This window comes from Apodemus sylvaticus, chromosome 2 (assembly GCF_947179515.1).
Source record: "Apodemus sylvaticus chromosome 2, mApoSyl1.1, whole genome shotgun sequence".
Lineage (NCBI taxonomy): Eukaryota > Metazoa > Chordata > Mammalia > Rodentia > Muridae > Apodemus > Apodemus sylvaticus.
Genome location: NC_067473.1, coordinates 172,280,452 through 172,301,586, shown reverse-complemented (window position 1 = coordinate 172,301,586; position 21,135 = coordinate 172,280,452). Strand labels below are relative to the sequence as shown.

The 21,135-nt window shown below is 45.7% G+C and overlaps 1 protein-coding gene across 3 annotated transcripts in view; it reads left to right on the top strand.

The window, feature by feature from the left end:
• Positions 1–17,700, top strand: part of Dusp16 (dual specificity phosphatase 16) — an 83,564-nt gene extending 65,864 nt beyond the window's left edge. For all 3 annotated transcript variants that reach the window (XM_052175105.1, XM_052175106.1, XM_052175107.1), the window contains 3 exons: positions 7,281–7,440; positions 12,508–12,631; positions 14,084–17,700. In XM_052175105.1, coding sequence (XP_052031065.1) covers positions 7,281–7,440; positions 12,508–12,631; positions 14,084–15,254 — 1,455 coding nt within the window. In that variant the 3' untranslated portion in view covers positions 15,255–17,700. The remainder of the gene's footprint in view (positions 1–7,280; positions 7,441–12,507; positions 12,632–14,083) is intronic.
• Positions 17,701–21,135: the final 3,435 nt, after the last annotated feature.

Genomic DNA, 21,135 nt, shown 5'->3' with positions numbered 1-21,135 from the left:
TTACTGGACTGCCTTTCCCCCTGTCTCTTCTCCATTTATGTCTCTGCAGTTCTTTTAGACAGGAACCAGGAACACTTCTGTGTGTCAGAAATCTTGAGGCCCTGTCTATCTACTGGAGGTAGACTCTTCGAATTCCCTCTCCCTGACAGTGCCTGCGCTGCCACAGTACCAAGTATCGGGCGTAGGCCTGGGGGATTGACAGAAGACACAGACACGGGTCATTCTGTAAGGAGAATGCCAAAGCTTTACTGAGAGACCAGCAATATATACTAGAGGCCAGGGAAGAGAACAGGAAAAAACAGTTATAGCCATAGGTCAGGCACCTGGGAAGGCCCTACCACACCGGGAAGGAAGGCAGGAATCAAGCTAAGCTGCAGGATGTTTTGCTCTCAAGAAACCTGTGCAAACAGCTCAGCTGGGGTGTTGAGCTAAGCTCGCTGGTTCCCAACATCTCCCCACTGTTGGCACTTCATCTAAGGACCCTCCCATTGAGTCCTGAGGGTATCTCACCTCCCAGGTCTCCAGTACTTTCTAGAGGGTCTCCCCATCTCCCACCCCGACCCCAAGGTTGCATATTTCCATTCATTCTTCTGGTCTTCTGGGCTGCTCTCCTGTCTCCCTCCCCAATATCTGATCCTGTTCCCCCTTCCCCTCTCCTTCTACTCTCCTGCCCAAATCCCTTCCTTCCTCTACCTCCCGTGATTATTTTGTTCCCTCTTCTAAGTGGGATTGAAGCATCATCAGTTGGACCTTCCTTCTTGTTAAACTTCATGCAGTCTGTGAGTTGTATCATGGGTATTCTGTACTTTTTGTCTAATATCCACTTATTAGTAAGTACATACATAACATACATGTCCTTTTGCGTCTGGGTACCTCACTCAGGATGATATTTTCTAGTTCTATCCATTTGCCTGCAAAACACGATGTCCTTGTTCTTAATAGCTGAGTAGTATTCCATTGTGTAAATAAACCATATTTTCTGTATCCATTTCTTCCATTGTGGGAATGTGGGATGTTTCCATCTTCTGGCTATTACAAATAAGGCCTCTATGAACATTGTGGTGCATGTGTCCCTCCGGTATTTTTAAGTTAGTAAAAATACTTGTTTGATTGTTAGTAGAGGAAATAGCCTAAAAGTAGTACATTGATATAGGAGAAAGATCCTTGAGTAAGATGAGACTGAATTTACTGAGCAAGTGTAGAGACTGGTCTTATGGACATTGATTATTCCTCTATAACAACAGCTGGGAAAATAGAGTATACAGATGGGCATGCTCAGAGAAGGTTTATGTGGTGGGTGAAATGATGAAAATTTGCCTGTAATTGATCTGATTTTCCAATGTAGCAGGAAAATGAGATTTTCCATCAAATTAAGAATGAGGATGAGCAGAACTATAGTGTGGGTTTTGAGGGGAAGGGGAGTGGTAGAATGGCACATAAAGAAAGGAGAAAGCACAGTGCTAGGGAGACACCATTGCTGTTGAGGGGCCTGAATCAAACGGGAAAGCAGTGCCATTGCTGAAGTTGTTTTCATAGTCTTGTTCATCTACATGGACATTCATGCAGATTCAGTGGAGATGGATTGTAATTAGCAATTAGAGCTGACACGCATGAAGAGGTGACAAAGGGGCAAATGAAGTGAGGACAGAAGCAAGGGAGTAGTGGTTGTAGCGAGTGCCTGTGGAGTTGAAGTTGGACCAGGAAGGCAGACAGACATCATGGAGTAGAGGACCGGGAAATGGGCAGAGGGGTCTGGGTGTGGGGAAATGAGAAGTGACCTGAAACGAGTAGCAAGCCAAGATCCAAGGGTTGCAGGCAGTGCAGCTGTGCAAGCTTGGTCCCTGTTAGACGGTGGGCTGGAGCTCATGAGAGTGAGCTGGGAGGGTGAGTTCAAAGAACGTACTCCCCATGATGTCAGAGGGATGTTGAAGGCCAGGCATTTATCTTATCATTGGAAGGGCACATTAGCAGCAGTTCAGAGTCCAAGCTAAAGATTTAACAGCGTAAGATAACTATTCTCTAGAAGTTTAAAGATTGTGCTATTTAATTACAGAACAGTTAATTAGTTTTGTATAATGTGGCAAATAAAGTGAGAATTATATAAATATATCTAATTTATAATAGGTATCAGCATCCATTTATGAGGAACAATAATTCCACAAGATACTTATTCTTCATAAATGTACCTTTAAGTTATACCATCAAAAATTACAGTGCCCAGGGATTGAGAGATGGTTCAGCAGTTAAGGGCACTGGCTGCCCTTGCTGAGAACATAGGTTTGGTTTCCAGCACCTACTGGGTGACTCACAACTGCCTCTGACTATAGACAGTTGCAAGGGCTGAAGCCTCTTCTGACCTCCATGGGATCTGCATGCATGTTTTACACAAACTCACACAAAAATAAAAAAAAATTAATATGCCCTATCAGTACATTCATCAAAATATTAAGGAAATATCAATCAAGAGAACAGCCAATAGAACTGTATTGAGCTCCTTGAACTTGCTTGACTAGCCCGAGATTCCTTGTCAAGACCTTGTGTTCTCCAGTCTGGCTGTGAGCTGTAGGAACCAGTTTGTGATTAATATACTAACCAGAATCAGTTGTTTGCCCTCAGACCTGTTTAGGCCAGTATGCTTGTTATTGTAATTATGTACATTAATTAAAATAGTTCATGTACTGATGAAATAAAAATGAGGGAAGAGACTTGTTTTTATATGACCTAAGCTAAATGTTTTGGAAAGATTCTATAAATTAGGTGAAAATGAGGCAGCTCTGATGGAGAAGGCATCTGTGCCAATACTGTTTTCTAAGTTTTCTTTTTCTTACTTTTTAAAAAACATCTACCTACCTACCTATCTTGTTTGTTTGTTTGTTTGTTTGTTTGTTTCTGTAACAGAAATAAGACCCAGAGCCTCACAGTGCTGGACAAGCATTCTGTTGCTATGCTAAATATATCTCCAGCCTTTGTGAGATCTTGCTCTTTATTAAAAATTAAAAATAGATTGCTGCATTTAGGTGTGGTTCCCCCAACCTACTCAGCAATAGAGACTAGTGAGTTAATGTACATTTGTCTGCCTGCCTGCCTCCTGCCTCCCTGCCTGCCTGCTGCCTCCCTGCCTGCCTGCCTGCCTGCCTGCCTGCCTCCTGCCTCCCTGCCTGCCTCCCTGCCTGCCTGCTGCCTCCCTGCCTGCCTGCTGCCTCCCTGCCTGCCTGCTGCCTGCAGGACAGTGGCAGGACCAGCTCTCCCATGCTCTCGCCCTTGGGGCTGGTTCACCCACGCCCTGTCTACAAGAGACAGGCAGCACTACTCTGTTGTCTAGCCGAGGTGCAGGGCCCCACTCGCTAGATTGCTGCAGCCTGTGAGGGGCAGGGGTAGCTCATATGCTGTCATGACTCCAGAGATAGATCTCCAACTGCCTCAGGTAGAAAGGGGACAAAGGGTAACCTCCCCTCACTGCCCAGGCCATCTCATATCAGAGGAGTGACAGGGCCAGCTCTTCCTCACTCACGCCCTCAGGGCTGGCTCACCTGTTCCCCCCACCCCCATTCCCATGTCCCACTCGTCCCCACCCCCCACTCTGTACCAGTGCCAGCTCTGCTGTGCTGCTCAGGGAGGTGTGGGGTTAGAACCCTCGAGTGCTGTAGCCAGTGAGGCACAGGGGCAGCTCTTCCAGCTGCGGCAGGGTGTGAGGGAAGCCTTGCTCTCCTGAGCCCATGACCCTGTGGGTAGCTTTCCCTGCTGCTGGAGGTGAGGGTGAGATGAGGTGAGAACTGTCACCTCTGTTCCAGGGCCACCACCCAGGAACTGTCCCATACTAACACACCCTGCAGGCTAGCTCACCACATTCCTGGACATGTGGTTGCTCTGCCTGGGATGTCCCCATGTTCTCTAGTGGTAATATGAACCATGGTTGGCCCCTGTCACTGCATAGCTATGGACTCAGACATGGCCCCCAGCAGCAGCTAGGGTTGGGGCGTGGCAGGGCTGGCCACTCACAACAAGCTACTACTCCGCCTTCAAGTCTCCAGTTCATCTCTCTTCATAATGCTCAAACTGTTCCGTATCTCTTTCCCATCTGTCCACCACATACTTGCACATTATGCTGGCATGACAGCACATTAGGCTGGTCATGAGGCTTGTGGGTCCCTAGGTGACATCCTTTGTCCTGCTACATGGCACAGCAGCAAACAGTTGGTGGCCGCTTGTGCTGTATGCTGCTGAGGTTGGCAGTCGGCAGGTTTCTGTCTGTCTTTCTCCTGCACTGAGCTGCCTGCATTTGATTTGATTTGATTTTTGAGTCCTAGGCATAAAACAGCTTTGGCCACCAAACCAGGTACCAGACTGGGATGAAAAAAAGCACTGCTTCCCTGACTGATAGAACAGCACCACCAAGGTGTCTGTCCCTCGCTGGGTGGGCAGGTCTGTCTGGCCTTTTCATTCCCAGGTTACTTGTTGTCCTGGAGCTCACTGGTAGGCTAGGGTGGGCTGGCAGGGAACCCAGGGGTCTGTCTGTCCCTGCCTCCCCAGCACTGGGATTGCGAGCAGGCGCCACAACACTTCACTCTTTATGGGGGTCTCTTTACTGTTCACTTTAATTTGCCATAGAAGCTTAAGTTTAGGGTATTGTGGGAACTAACTGTAGTTCTGAAAATGAGTATGTTTACATTCGAATCTTTCATTCTGTACTAGTTCTAGCATGCAAGACCAGTATGTGGGGGTAAGACTTGGAAAATATATACCCTCTCTAAGCTTTAGTTTTATCATTTATAGTAGAGATAATAATAAGACATATCACACAGAAACTGAGGATTCAGTGAAACTAATCAGTGCTTGGTGTAGTGCCTAGTGCCTAGTAGGTATTGTCTTCTTATTGTGTACTGTACATCACAGTGTTCTGTTAGTAGTCCTCTGATAAAGTTTCTCAACAAATATTTTCGAATGTAAGTTCTATACTTTATAAAGTGTGGGTTATTGGGCTGCAAGTCAGGCACCTTGTTATATTTTCCCTACGGCAGTTAGTGACAGCAGCATATTTTGTCCTTAGTAGTACCTGTTGCCTTTGGGCTGTTAAAGCAAGTAATTCTCATCCTTTCTAAAAAGTCTATATTTTCATTATTGAGTTTGTAGAAAGAATGGTCTGTTACTGTTTCCCTTTGCTTCTTTAAAAAAATTTTTTTTTAGATTCATTTATTCATTATATGTGTGAGAATTTTTTTCTGCATGTATAAAATTTACCATCTGCATGCTTGGTGCCTGCAGAGTTCACAAGAGGGTGTCAGGTTCCCTGGAACTGGAGTTATAGAGGGTTGTGAGCCATCATGTGGGTGCTGGGAACAGAACCTCAGTCCTGTGCAAACACAAGTACTTTTAATTTCTGAGCTACCTCTTTAGCCCCCACTTTTTGCTTTTAATACAACCTAACTTAGTAATACTGTTGGGGGGATATGGGGGATGGTCTTCGGGACAATGCCTCAGAGGCTAACTTGGGTCTAGTGGGCCTCTTTGGTCTCCTTCCAGGGACACAGTGGGCTGTGGTGAATCAGATGGTATGTAGGTAAGCCTGGTATATCTGTGGTCCACCTAGAAAACAACGGGTGTCCCTCTTTCACAAGCATTGAACATTAAAGGTTGTGGTAAACACCATGAAGATCTTCCTGGTCTGATAGTGAGCTTGATTGGAGCAGAGGAGCACACCAGGAAGCCTTCACTCTGGTGTAATGAAGGTGTTGGACCATCCAAGGCCATGTGAATCAAAGTGCTGTTTTTTTGATGTCATCTCAGAAATGCGAAAGAGTTGCCCAGATGATCTGTATTCTTTGTACAAAATAAAATAACTCTTACTGACATCCACGTAACACTTAAGGCTCCAAGTATCTTAAGATGAAGACATGTGAGATCCAGCATGTTTCAGGAAGGTAAACAGGAAGGAAACTATCCTTTGTCTCTAAAGTAGTTAGAAAAGTGAAGGAGAAAAAAAAAGGTGGCATTCCAAGAAAAGGAAGGAATGGCCGAACTACCTAGGAGTCAGATTTAAAGGTGTCCCGGGAGGCAGCACCTGGGAGACTAATCAACGCAGGGCTGCCTCAACTTGCCTGGTCAGTGTGACAGTGGCTATCAAATAACAAATTCATATTAGTGAACTACACAAAGCAAACAAATCAGATCAAATCTACTGATTGTTTTACTGTTTATAGGGGAGACAAGAATTAACTATCTTACTGCAACATGCAACGCTGAGTTATTTTAATGGTGTGCACAAAGGACATTAGAAGGATAGAGCTTGCAATGGTTAATTCTGTATCCATGGGAAGGAATTCATAGATAAAGTCAGGCTGAATATGACAAATGGGAAGAAAGCCATCAGGAAGACACTTTGTGAATTCAGAAGTGTGGGTGAGTGCACGCACATTCAGTGCTCTGGGTTGTGCATATTAGGAGCCCTTAGCCTGCTCCTAGTTGTAAAAAAGATCAGCAGAGTGTGGTAGCATCTGTCTGTAGTCCCAGATTCTTTGGAGGCTGAGGCAGGAGAATCATTTGAGTCTGGAATTTGAGGCCAGCCTGGGATACGCTGTCTCAAAAAAGAAAAAAAAATAGTTGTAAAGAATATGGTTTGGAGGGGAAAAGTTATCTTGTGGACTGCTCACTGAGTGGTGGATGGGAATAGAGAAAAGAAAAAGGCTAAATGGTGGAAGTGATACTGAGGGGATCGGCAGCCATTCGGATGGATAAGGCTCTTGCCAGCTGGCTGTTGGATGGTCTCATGTCTTGTTTCATCAGTGTTGAGATGAGAGGAAACAGGAGTTCAGGGGGGAAAAGGGAGAAAGATAACGTGACTGGTTTCTAGCATTTGAATGTGAAAGGCCTGTGCCAGTTTGGACATGCCAGTTTGTAGTAGGTATAAATGTACATACATGTACATAGATTCAGCCTTCAGAATGACTTTTAACCGAAGCAACAATGCCCGACATCGTCACATGGGAAGGAGCTGTGTGTACTGCTGTTTCAGTGTGTGCTTTATTCTGCTTCTCTGCAGCACTGGACACAATGGTGTCTTGATGTATTGATCATGCGTGGTTGCTCCTCAGGCATGCAGGTTAAGTGGTTTTTGTCCATAACTTTTTTCACTTTCAACTTTGTCTGTAAATGTTACTTCTTTGGATTTTTGGATTTTACTATGTGCAAAGAAACTTGTAATTCTTGTCATAGTATTCAACATCAATCTTTCAAAATGCTTCTTAGTACAAATGATTCCCTTTAATTGCTCTTTCCCTGTATAGGAGCTGATGCAGCAGAATGGGATTGGCTATGTGTTAAATGCCAGCAACACCTGTCCGAAGCCCGACTTCATACCTGAGTCTCACTTCCTGCGAGTGCCTGTGAATGACAGCTTTTGTGAGAAAATCCTGCCGTGGTTGGACAAGTCTGTGGACTTCATTGGTATGTAGCTCCAGACAAGGAAGGCACAAGCCCTCTGAATCTTGGGTCACAAGATGTAGCTGCTCCCTCCCTCCCTTTCTGCCTCTTAGAGATTTCAAATCTGAGAGCAGCACATGACATGATGTTGCTTACTTAGTTAGTGCTCAAGCTGATGTGTGCTGTGCTGTCCCTAACTGGCCTGTGACCTGCCAGCTGACTTTTCACAGTACCAAGGTTAAAACTTTGCAAGAACTATAATTATGTGTTGTAAGTATTTAAAAATCAGTTAAGCTTTCAAAAATATTCCTCCTTCTACCCCACCTTTTAAATCTTTGAGACTATTTGATAAACCTGGCTGTTATTCCTTCTTACTTACTGCTGTGTTTTCCTTGGGAAAAGTTGGGTCCTGTAAAAACATCCCGATACATTTGAAATCTTTGTATATGTTACAAGAGTTTCTGAGCTTCAATTCATGCATCAGTGGTTTCAAGTATTTTTCGTCCAGTGAAATTCTTGCATTTACTTGTATATACAGGAACTATAACAGAAGTTGGTCTGTATTGTACTCTATTCTGCTTTGTCAGGAGCTTCCTTACATCATGGTGCTGTAGCCTAGTGCTGCATGCCATAGTCTAGTAACTTGGTAGTCTGTACTTAGATGTGAAGGCTGAGCAGAGGAGGCATGAGCTGCAGCATGAGGTGCGACTACTTATGTTGCATGCAGGGACTTCTTGTTGTTTTCCTCCAATAGGGACACAAGTTTGAGCGCTCAACTCTATAATGAAATACTATGAATTAGTTATTATAATTAAAAATAAAAGAACAGGGGCCAAGGGGTCTGCTCCTCAGTTTAGAGCTCTGGTGACTCTTCTAGAAGACCCAGGTCCAATTCCCAGCACCTGTGTGGTGGCTTAAAACTATCTGTGGCTGTAGTTCTAGGAGAGCTGGCACTGTCCTGTGTCCTCTTCTGGCACCTCCAGACACACTAGAAGTTCACAGATGCACATTCAGGCAAACCACCCATGGACATAAAATAATTTAAACATTTTCTCCATAAAAAGCAAAATTAGGTATATTAATTCCTGGGCACAGTTTTTCATTTTCTAGGTAATACTTTTCAAGCTTCAGGTAATTCTGATGTTGTTGTCATTGTCGTTGACGTTGTCGTTGTCATTCTTCTTCTTCTTCTTCTTCTTCTTCTTCTTCTTCTTCTTCTTCTTCTTCTTCTTCATCTTCTTCTTCTTCATCTTCTCCTCCTCCTCCTCCTCCTCCTCCTCCCTTTCCTCCTCCTCTTTCTCCTCCTCCTTCTTCTCCCTTCACCCTTCACCCTTCTCCTCTCCTTCTCTCTCCCTCTCCCCTGGAATATCAGTTTTCCAGAAATTTCTGTCATCAGTTCATACTTGTTCTTTAAAATACTTCAAGATTAAAGGCTATAACAGTTCACATTAAAATAGTCATAAAGAAAATTCTTCATACTGATAAATTTCTCATTGTACCTCTATGTATATTTAGCATAGCATTAGATTTTTAGCCCCCCCAAAAGTAGACAATTATGATTCATGCTCCCATCGGATGTCCTGTTGATTCAGAGGCATGATCCAAGCTCCTGCTCAACCCCACCCCACCCCCAAGTCCATGATTCTGTTCTGAGGCAACAGAGAGAGTTGATTAAAAGGATGTACTTTGGAGCCAAACTTTGAGTCCTGCCTCGCTGGTTATCAGTTAAGTAATTGTGGGTATCTAACATAAAGCTCTTGAGCGCGTTTCCTGAAAAAAAAAAGGCTGAAGGTGATTCAGCTACTTTGTAGCGACAGCATGGGGGTTAGCGCAGATGATCCACGGGCACCAAGCACTGCGAAGTGCTCAGCTCAGGGTTAGCTCTGAGGAAATGTTTGCCTCCTTCTGTTTTCTACTCCTCTCTCTGAGACAGGCTCCTACTAGGCTAGCCTCAAACCTTGGCCTCAGCACTCCTCCCAAGTAGTAGGGACCACAGGCACAGGCTAGCCTCGTTGACTCACACAGGTTAGAGAGCTCACGGAGGGCCATGAGGATTTCCTCCTTTCCCCCCTGTGCTGCACTCTGCTCTCACCTCACTTCCTTTCTGAGCTCCGGGACACCTCACTCAGCAGGTGCTCGCTTTTAACTTCTCACTCCTCTCCTTTTGATTATTTTATTGTTAAGAGACCAAGTTTCTGTCCCTTTAAAAAAAACCCAACCATTGCTTCTGAATTTCTGAAGTACTGACTTGCTGTTATCCCAGTCTCACCATCTCTGCCTTCTTATTCTTCACTGTAGGACTTGCGGGCTCCTTAATTTCCTACACACACACACACACACACACACACACACACACACACACACACACACCTGCTTTCTGCATCCCTACTCAGTACTGAGAGGGCGCTCCTGTGTGTGTGTCTTTCCCCCTCTACCTGGTCTTTGTGTGGGACTTCTGTTCTAAGGTTTGGCACTCAGTCTGTCAAGACCTATGTGCTAATGAGCCCACTCTAGAATACGCAATTTTATATTTAATTAAAAAACTTATCAGATGAATTGTGGTTGTAAAAAAACAAAAAAACAACCCAGCATGAGCATAATACAGAAAATTGAAGGGGGGAAGGAAATTCACCATCAACATTGTAATGCATATTCTGTCAGGTTTTTAAAAAATTCTTTGTTTTCTTACTTGTATGTATTACGTATAGGCACACATGTGTCAAGCAGACCTGTAACGTGGTGCATTTCTGGAGGTCAAAGGACAACTTTCTAGGGTCAGGTCTTACCTTCTACTTGGAAGCAATGGCTCTTTCTGTGGCCCCACTGGTACTCAGGCTGCTGCCTGTGCAGCTGTCAGTTTTATTTCTTTGCAATCTCCTTCAAAAGTTTTAATTTTATTATTACTATTATTATGAGTTCATGATAATGTATGTGCCGAGCCACAGGACAGCTCACTTAGGTCATTCAGCGTGTACATCAGACACTTTTATTTGCTGAGCCTTCTTTCCCTCTTTTTTTTTTTTAAATAAATTGCTTTGAAAAATATGTGTGGGGCTGGAGAGACGGCTCAATGGTTAAGAGCACTGACTGCTCTTCTAGAGGTCCTGAGTTCAATTCCCAGCAACCACATGGTGGCTCACAACCATCTGTAATGGAATCTGATGCCCTCTTCTGGTGTGTCTGAAGACAGCTACAGTGTACTCACATACATTAAACAAACAAACAAACAAATATTTAAAAATATGTGCCAGATATTATTAACTGCCTGCATAATAAATGCTAGTATTCAATACATTGAGGAGTCTGAGAACAGGACCATGTTCTTGTACTTTTTTAAAGATAATTATCATTCAAAAAATTTTTTAGATTTATTTTTATGTCTGTATTACCTTTATATGGTGCCTGAGGATGTCAGCAGAGTTCATCAAGTAGGCTGGATCTGGAGTTACGGCCAGTTGTGTGTTGCAGTGTGGGTGCTGGGAGCCAGATCCCAACAAGTGCTCTGAACCACTGGGCCAGCTCTGCAGCCTCAGGCCATTATTAGCAATAATAGGAAATAACTTCAAAATTAAGAAAACTGAAACCTCGTGGTTTTAGCACGTGTGCTGGAAATTGACTTTGCAGCTTTGGGCAGCAGCAGGCGTTGCTCTGCAAGCTCTCCCCGCCCTCCAGGCCCGCCTCTCGCTGGGATCTGGGGCAGTGTCCAACTAGGGATCAGAGCCACATCCACATCCATCCGATCTCACTGAGTAGGTGAGCGCAGGCGGCGGCGGCCTGTGCTCTCTGTGCTAGCCTGCTCTCTGTCAGTGCCGATTGTGCTCATTTTTTCCTGTTTGGCTCCCTTGTCTAACAGAGATGCTGCTTGTTGCTTACTCTTAAATTATTTAGTAATGAATAATAAATTACATCTACTAGAGGCTGTATCACAGGCCGGGAGGCCGCGGCAGCTCTATGTTGTTCAGTATGCAGTGCAGGTTCCTTGTATTCTGATACTTTTTAAGAATGTTAACCTTGTCTGGCAGTCATCCACTCCATTAATTCCAGCACTCGGGAGACAGAGGCAGGTGAATGTCTTGATTTTGATTCCAGCTTGGTTTATAGAGTAAGTTCTAGGACAGCCATGGCTACACAGAGAAACCCTGTTTGGAAAAACAAAAGACAAAACAAAAATGATCTTAACCTCAGTTTTGATTATAACACAAATGAAAAAGGGACAATTTGTCTCCATGGCAACAACTGTATGGCTGAGCACATGTGTAGTAGTTCAGAATAGAATCTGCCATGGAACTGCTCACAGTGGTAGTTGCTTCTAGGCTGTTTGGGATGTCATCTGCTCCCAAAGCTCCTCATGGAAAAGAGGGCAGCGCTGCCTGAATCTCCCTGGCCTTGCTTCTAATGGTGGCCATGCGTTTCTAACTCATGCAGAGAGTTAAAACAGCACAATATGGTAGTAACTCCTGCTTCCTCCTAGAGAACTCTGCTGTAGCATGTACATGATTTCGAGTTCAGCAAATAGCTGGGGAGATAGCTAAGCCTGCCCAAGTGCTTGCTGTCCCAGTATGAGGACCCGAGTTTGATTCCCAGAACCCATGTAAAAATGATGGGTTTGGTGGTGCTTGCTTATAATCCCAATACTGGGGAGGCAGAGACAGGAGGAGGCCCTGAGGCTCGTTGGCTACCCAGTCAGCCACCTTAGCCTACTTGGTGAGTTCCAAGCCAGTGAGACACTTTGCCATACCTGGAGGTGACAACTGAGGGGGACCTCTGGCTTCCCTCCACCTGCATTCTTACATACACAGACGCATCATATGGCAAAAAAGAATTCTGAAACAAGAGCCCAGTAATCTGAGGTAGTAACGCACTCACTGCTTATTAATAATCCCTTTAGACTCTAATGACTCATGTTAGTAGTAAAAGAACTACCCTTCCCCTTCCTCCCGGAAACAATAAAGGAAAACTAGGAGGCTGTGTAGGGAAGACTGCTTTGACGTTTCAGGTGAAGACACTGACAGCAACACTCAGAGTAATGGCCCGGACAAGGTTTCCTTACTGAAAAATCCCTAGTGACGTTTCTTAAACTTGTTCCCTCAGAGAAAGCAAAAGCCTCCAATGGCTGTGTGCTGATCCACTGCCTAGCTGGGATCTCTCGCTCCGCCACCATTGCTATTGCCTACATCATGAAGAGGATGGACATGTCTCTAGATGAGGCTTACAGGTAAGGACAGGAACATGGCTTAGGGGACTTGCTTTTTATTTTCCCTGAAACAGAAAGAGCTATGAAGGTGGGTGACCAGTTGGACGTAGACAAAGATGATTTTGGTCACACCTCACAGTTCCTGGTGACTCGTGGTCTTGCAGAGCCTGAGGAAGGGTCTGTTCTGCTTATCTTTCATTCTTCTCACATGTTGTGTTCATCCTCAGCTACTTCTTAGTAATAGATCAGGAAGCTCATTCCTTCCCCTCAACAAAGAAGCATGGCCTTCTCTAACTGACAAGTGGAGAGAGCAGCTCTTATACAATGCCCCGAATCTGCTCTGCCTGCCTGACTGCAGAGACAGAAAAGCCTGCTACACCCGTGTATAAAATCTGAGCAGACCTTCTGTCCTGTCTAATTGGCCAGATTCTACAGGTAGTAATTGTGACTAGGCTGCCCTCTCCTCCTGTCTCGGAAGGACAAACGTGGCAGGGCTACCGAGGACTTGTATCTTCTTTGGTGACGAATGAGACTGAGTTCACTGCATGCACATTGACAAGAAGTAGTTGGGTTTTGTAAGAGAAAGAGTAAGAATATAGAAGCATGCACCATGTTGGTTTATTTTGATATCTGAGTTTCTCAAGATGTCAATTCTGGAATGATGACACGAGCTGCTTCGCCAGCTGTCTTCCTGGGGGCTGGAGGGACAGGTCCTCTCTTCTGCAGCACCTTGCTCCAGTTAGGCCTCTGTCCCTGTCCTTCTGCTTAGGCTGATGTCAGGGGAGAAGGCCTGTCTTCTCTTATATCTCATTACAGTTTTATTATGTGAGTCTTCAAGTTGGATTCAGACACTGAATAGTCCGAGGTTTGACTCCCACTCCATTGCTGAGTAGCTGTGTGGCTTGGGACAAGTGAACTGAAGGACTTTGCGGCCTGAACTAGATAAAGCAGGTTACGGACTGGGTAACTCGGAGCAGCAGCACAGGGCTAAGCGCCCAGAGATCACTTTGTAACCGATTTTTCTAACATTTTGAGTATACAAAGAAATCCAGAGCCGGGTGCTCTGACACTGTGCCATGTGGTGCCGTCTCTATGGGAAGTGTCTGAGGAGTGGGTGTGGGCATTGAAGAGGGACACGGGAGTGCTGACGCGGATGAGGGGCATAGCCTTGCTGTGGTGGATGTGGCAGGGAGCGGGACGTGCCCTGGGGTGGAGCAGAGTCCTCCTATCAACTGCATGGGAAGGAAGCCTTGGCTTCTTGGAAATAAGTTGCCTAGAGGATACCCTCGAGCGTGCACCCCACCATGCCACAGCTCCCCTGATAAGCTGTCCTCTACCTTAATGCGGGAATTGTAACTGAATCCTCTTCCAAAGCACTGGGAAGGTGAAGTTGTGCCCTGTCCCACTTTCTCTTAGTACCCTCAAGAAGTGCAGTTGTAAAACTCAAGAGGTTTTGCTTTGTCCTCTCTATAGATTTGTGAAAGAAAAAAGACCTACTATATCTCCGAATTTTAATTTTATGGGCCAACTCATGGACTATGAGAAGACAATTAATAACCAGACTGGAATGTCGGGGCCAAAGAGTAAACTCAAGCTGCTGCACCTGGACAAAGCCAGCGAGCCTGCGCCCGCAGCCTCAGAGGGCGGATGGAAGAACGCACTGGCTCCCAGTCCCCCCCGTGCCAGCTCTACCTCAGAGGCAGCAGGGCAAAGGCTTGTGCATCCTGCAGGTGTGCCCAGCTTCCAGCCTTCTCTCTTAGAGGACAGTCCCCTGGTCCAGGCGCTCAGTGGGCTCCAGCTGTCCTCGGAGAAGCTGGAGGACAGCAGTAAGCTCAAGCGCTCCTTCTCTCTCGATATCAAATCTGTTTCGTCCTCAGCCGGTATGGCAGCATCCCGCCATGGCTTCTCGGCAGAGGATACTTTGGAATACTACAAACCTTCTGCCACACTGGATGGCACCAACAAGCTCTGCCAGTTCTCCCCTGTTCAGGAGGTATCAGAGCAGACTCCAGAGACCAGCCCGGATAAGGAGGAGGCCCACATCCCTAAGCATCCGCAGCCTACCCGGCCTTCGGAGAGCCAGATCCCACGGCTGCACTCAGTGAGAACCAGCAGTGGGGGGTCCGCCCAGAGGCCCTTCTTCTCGCCACTGCATCGGAGTGGGAGTGTAGAGGACAATTACCACACCAACTTCCTTTTCGGCCTTTCCACCAGCCAACAGCACCTCACCACGTCTGCTGCGGGGCTGGGCCTCAAGGGCTGGCACTCAGATATTCTGGCTCCCCAGTCCTCGGCCCCCTCCCTGACCAGCAGTTGGTATTTTGCTACAGAGCCTTCACACTTCTACTCTGCTTCCACCATCTATGGAGGCAACACCAGTTACTCGGCCTACAGCTGTAGCCAGCTTCCCACGTGCAGTGACCAAATCTATTCTGTTCGTAGGCGGCGGAAGCCTAGTGACAGGGCTGACTCGAGGCGGAGCTGGCACGAAGAGAGCCCCTTCGAAAAGCAGTTCAAACGCAGAAGCTGCCAGATGGAATTTGGAGAGAGCATCATGTCAGAGAACAGGTCAAGGGAAGAGCTGGGCAAAGTGGGGAGTCAGTCCAGCTTCTCGGGCAGCATGGAAATCATTGAGGTCTCCTGAGAAGACCTGTCATTTCTGTTGACAGTTTGTTTCCTGTTCACAAAAAATATTCCCTGTAAATCTGAATTGAAATATGTATATGTACATACATATATATTTTTGGAATATAGAGCTACGGTCTAAAAGCAAGATGGATCAACACAGTTGTTCTTACAGCACCAGCATGAGAACAGCTAACTCTCAGAAAAGAGTGGAAGGTCTGAGACAGTAGAGTTCTCCAGCCAGGAGAAGAGATTTTGTTCAGTGAATTGCACATCTTCTTGTTCCCACAAAAGCAAGGGTTTTGTTTGTTTGTTTGTTGTTTGTTTTTAATGTTAGAGGGCAAAATCCCTCCCATTTTCACATGCAACAGAGGTCTCAGAACCCATCTCTGTCCAGGCCCTTCCCTAGTGCACCTTAGCGCTAAGACTGAGCCAGCTGTGGGTCAGGTGGGAAGACCCTCCTAGGAACAGACCTTAATGGTAAATCCAAGGGAGATGACCCTGTCCTAAGCTACTAAACCCAAGCTTGATCGCAGCTGAAGGGATACGGCATCATCCTGCTGGATGAACTATTTAGGAGCCTTGCCTAGATCTACTTATAACCAATCCAGTACCTCAGACAAGATATTTGGGGCCATCACCACTACCATGTCTAGTAGACCATTTTCTAGGCATCATGAATAGTAGGTAACTTGTCACTTTCCAGACAAATTCATACTATCTATGCACAAAGTCCCAGTGGGCCTATTGCCCATGTACCCCTCCTGTCAGCTTGAATGAAGAGGGAAAACCAACTAGAGTTTAGCTTAGCCAGAGACTGGGCAGCCAAACCACTTATAGACTTAAGCCAGGGATGGAACACCAAACAGTCTCCCTCCCTCCTTATATACAAGAACTATCTAAAGTGGAATTGTTAATTCTTCAGTTGACCACAGACATGGTTTAGAGATAAACATGAATCATTGGGCTTGGTAGCAGAGTGACAGAACCTTCAGGTTCTCAACCAAAACAGATGCTTTTCACTTCTGTTTCATGCCCTGGAATAAAACTATGGGAAGACTTGGAAAGGTAAAACCTGAAGCAGGAAACCGATTTCCTTGGCTTTTTTTCTCCATGGTATGCAATGAGGGTAATATTTCCAGAATCCTCTTAGACTTCCAAACTTAGCACGGGCTTTGGTAAGCAAGAACTAGTCAGAATAAAACAACATACTAGAAAGATTAAGAAGGGGTTGAATTTTGAAGGGGGGGGGAAATTTTAGCTCTTTTTCCAAAGCTATCCCAGCATTGCTTTCTGAGGAAGGGACATATCAGAGTGAAGGACCACAGTGGTTTCTTGGTTCCTGGCATACAATCACTGTGTAGACTCAATCCTGGCAGCTGAGAATAGAGAAAACAAGCGTGGACATGGTAGTACATATCTGCCTTTGAACTTCCGGGCTTGAGGTGTATCCTCTAGATACGGTCCTCCGTACGGCCTTAATCCACTCACGTCAGCAGGCTGGGGTGGGGGTAGATGTCATTATTCTTTACTGTAAATGTAGCTAGGGGCTGACTCATATCTCAGGTTTTTCTGTTAGTGAAATGGACGGTCCTCTGACTAGGATGTGACTTAATGTTTCCTATAGTGATTGCTAAAACCGCATAGAATGACGTGGTTTGAAGCTGGTGGATGATTATGAGGAAGATCTTAAACCTCATGGACATACTGGTTCTGTACAGAAAAGCTGTGTGGGCATAAGATGAAGGCAGAGCAGACACTGCACAGGAGCACATTGCCACTCTGAGATTCTGTTCAGCAACCTGTGTTTTTAGATCTATATTAAAATGTCTAAAGTTCTCGAAGCTTCACAGTAAATTTTGATATATTGTGTATACACACTTAGTATGTAACAATCCACCTTCTTAAAATCTGGTCACACCGGCAGGACATAATTTAAGAATGAAAGCAACAGCTCCAACCTTAGTATATTCCAGGAGGACTGGGGATTTGGCTTCAGTATCTTTGGGCAGTGTGTTGCCTAATGCCACATGTCACGTAGGGAGGTGCTCTCTGGGCTGGTCCCTTCTGTGTAGCTGATAGTCATACACTACAGTTGTCAGTCCTTCATCACTAATGTCATATCAGTTCTTGGAATCGCAACTACCATGTTAAAGGGCTGCCTCTGAGGCACACTGTGGGTGGTGTGGTGACTAGGTCTCCTCACGTAAGCACAGGGCAGCCTGAAGTCTACTGTGGTAATGCAAAATGGTGATTTTAATGAGCAAAACTAGACTCTGTGAGAAATGCTGGAAACCGTTTAGAGCATTTATAAAGTTCGAGTGGAAAGACTGTATAAATGTTTACTATGAGTAGAGTGTCCCTGGAGTAAAAGCAAGCTGCTGAATGGTTCATTGTGCAGTTCTCATTCTGAAGTGTCATGTATGTTAATATGATGAAATAAAATCAGAACTGGTACCTGTTTATACAGAAGTGTGAGCAGTGACCTCCCCTTGTAGCTCTCGCCCTCGGTGGAACCCACACTGTCTGAAGTTGCAAAAGAAGGGTGTCGGGGAACCGCATGTGAGTTTTACCATTTGGAATGAAGGTGGCAGCTGACATCACATCTGTCATCTACATGGAGCAGAGGAGATGCTGGTCTGTCCCCTATGCCAAGCACACACTGAGGAAGCATTCCCACCCGATAGCAGGATACACGACGACAGCGGCCTGCTGTGTACCTAGCACAAATAAATGATTCCATAGTCTGTAGAGGGAGAACAGGAGGCAAGCCTTTAAACCGTGTTCTCAGAAGCTGAGGAGAGGCCCTGGGGTAGAGTGCTTACCTCACATTCATGAGGCGCTGAATTTGATCCCTGTATAATTTGAGCACTAGATAAACCCGACATGGTAAATGGAAATTCCCAGCACTCAGAGTGTAAAGGTAGAAACCTCAGGAGTTATGATTGTCTGTGGCTACGCAGTGGGTAAGGAGGCCTGACTCTTTAATGAGACCCATTTCAACCACAAGACAGAAAAACTGCTCCCCATGTTATGTATACCTTAATGACATTTATCATATGAGAAACTTATCCTCAACAATTTAACCAAAAGTATACACTAAAGAGACAGAAATAATGCTGTCACTACAAGGCAGACAGAATGGCGATAAAGGAAACCATGGGCCAGTGAGGGAGCTCAGGGGTAAAGGTGTGTGCCATACAAACCTGGCAGCCTATTGTTAAGATCCCCAGAACCCATGTCAGGATGGAGGAAAATAACCAATTCCACAACACTGTGAACTGTGGAGACACACACACACACACAGGAGAGAGAGGGAGGCAGGAAGACTACACTGAGACTGCTGCTGGGAATGTCGCTCATTGGCAAAGGGCTTACCTAGCATGTGCAGGCCCTGGGTTTGACTCCCTAGTACTTGAACCAAAGAAACCACAAAACCCAAACAAAATCAAACCATTCCTCGGCTCCAGCCAATGGTGTTCCTGAAACTCATTTCATCAAAGATTTACTCTGCAGAGTAGGTTAGGTATCTAGGTTCACAGTATATTCTATATTCCAAATTAACTGCTAAAAGAAGGCAAGGCATATACATGAATATAGTATGTATATATGATTACTAATTATACAACTTGGAGAGAAACAAAGATGTATCTTGGAGTTTCTGTTTCTGTGATAAAGCACCATGACCAAAAGCAACTTGGGGAAGAAAGGATTTTTTTGCCCTACACTTCCACATCACAGTCCATCCCTGAGGGTAGGAACTCAAAACAGGGCAGGAGCCCAAAGGCAGGAGCTGATGCAGGGGCCATAAGAGGTGCTGCTTACTGGCTTGTTCCTCATGACTTTTCTTTTCTTTTCTTTTCTTTCTTTCTTTCTTTTTTTGGTATAGAAAATAAAATATTTGTTTTTTCAAGTTTATAAGATAGTTCCCATTACATATAACATTATAGTCAAGGACTCTATAGCCACAGATGCCCGCAGTCACACAAATATATATATAGCCAACCCATATGATGCCTTTCCCTGCTAAAGCGGCATCTGGAGTCCAGAGAGAGTGGTGATCCAGGTAGAGAGGGCCCTTAACTGGAATGGTTCTGCTCCGTGAGGAGCAGTCATGTGATGTGGGGTAGAGGGAGGGCAGATGAGGACAATCAGAGTTTCCTCCTTGCTTTAACACCACCCAACATATATAAAAACATGCACATGAAACGAGTGAGGGCCGGCTTCGCTTCGGCTGACCTTCATGGAAGTAAAAAAGCTGCAGTCAAGTGCTCTGTTTGTCCCTAAATACAGATAAGCACATCACAGGAAAGCAAAAGAGGTTCTTGGAGGCACAGTGGAACCCTGGTTTACAAAGCAAGGAGGGGAGGGAGGGAGGGATACCCCGGGAACTTCCTGGCTAGGAACAAGTAAAGATGCCCTCCATATGCTGGGTGTGGTGGCACCTCTCTGTTGCCCTAGCACTTGGGGAAAAAGACTAGAACATCAGAAAGCCAAGATCATCCTCAGCTACATACTGAGTTCAAGGCCAGCAGCCTGGGTTACAGGAAACCCTATCTCAAGAACCAAAACAAATAGCTAGAATTAGATCGTGGTGTGACGGTAGATGGAACGGGAGATCATTCTCCAAGGGCATTCCTGCCTGCCCTCCACCAGGCCCCATCTCTTAGGCTCCGCCTCTTTCCAACAGTACCATTATCTGGGGACTGGGTCTTTCATATTTATGGGCCTTTGAGGGGGACATTAGCTTCAAACTAATACTGAGGATTAGGGAAATAAAAAATCGCTTACCAAAAATCAAGGATAGAAACTTCCTTCCAGGGTTCTCTGACAACTCCAAACTGTTTCTTCATTTCCATAATAACCTGTGCTGGCCAGATACGTCATAGGATAGTGACTGAGAGCCAGCAGAACAGTGTTCTGATCCATCACTCGGCTCCTCAGAGTCCCTTGGGAAAGGACTCCAGGAGCCCTCCTCACACCAGCGCCTTCAACCGTGTGCTGCGACTGCTTGGAGGAGGAGAAGCTGACACTAACTGCAGGCTGCAGAACCCCAGCAGCTGTGTAGAGGGTGGAACAGGGCCTGACCGGTGTCAGCTTTCTGCTCCCTCTTCTTCCAAGTCTCATGGGAACTCTCTGGTGGCCAGCCCCACTCCAAAGGAGACCAGGAGGAGACCACCTCACCCACCTCACAGCAACAAGTTAAACTAGGATGCCCCTCAGCATAAGCTCTGGCCTGCCTAATTTTTAGAAAAGAGAGCTAGCTGGCTACTCGGACTTTCTTCCCTGACAACAACCCTTGTGGTAGGAACTGAGGAGATGGCGGGAGGGGCCAGCCTCAAGCTGAGGCTGAGCGGCATCTCCGATGCTCGCTAAATAAGCAGGGGAAAGTTGGAGGTAGCACCTGACTTCTGTCCACACAACTGCGGACAACTGGCCCTTCTTTCTTTGAAGGTTTAGGAACGGGTCTCTGTGCATAGAGCTGGGTTCCAAACATTCCAGAAACTCAAGGAAAGACAATGATAGTGGTGGCTTTAAAAATGCCTCCTGTCAGTCTAGGGGAAAATGAGTGCCCACTGCCTTACCCTTCAACTTCCTGCCCATTTGAAACTCAGAAGAAGAAAAAAAAGGGGGGGGGAACTATTTCTGAATGTAACTGGGCTTCATCAAGCCACATCACATATCAAAATACTGTGTAGAACTAATAGTAAGCAGTATGAAAAATCAAAAATAGAATGAACACTATGGGAGTAAAAGATCAGTGAGTCAGAACTCAGTCTGGAACTAAAGCCTCAATTATCTGACAACTGAACACACAGTGACACAGAAGAGTGATGCACTGACACCCCTGGGAACTACTTGGTGCAGGCTGCCGCTGCCTTCACCCTGCATGCTCGACA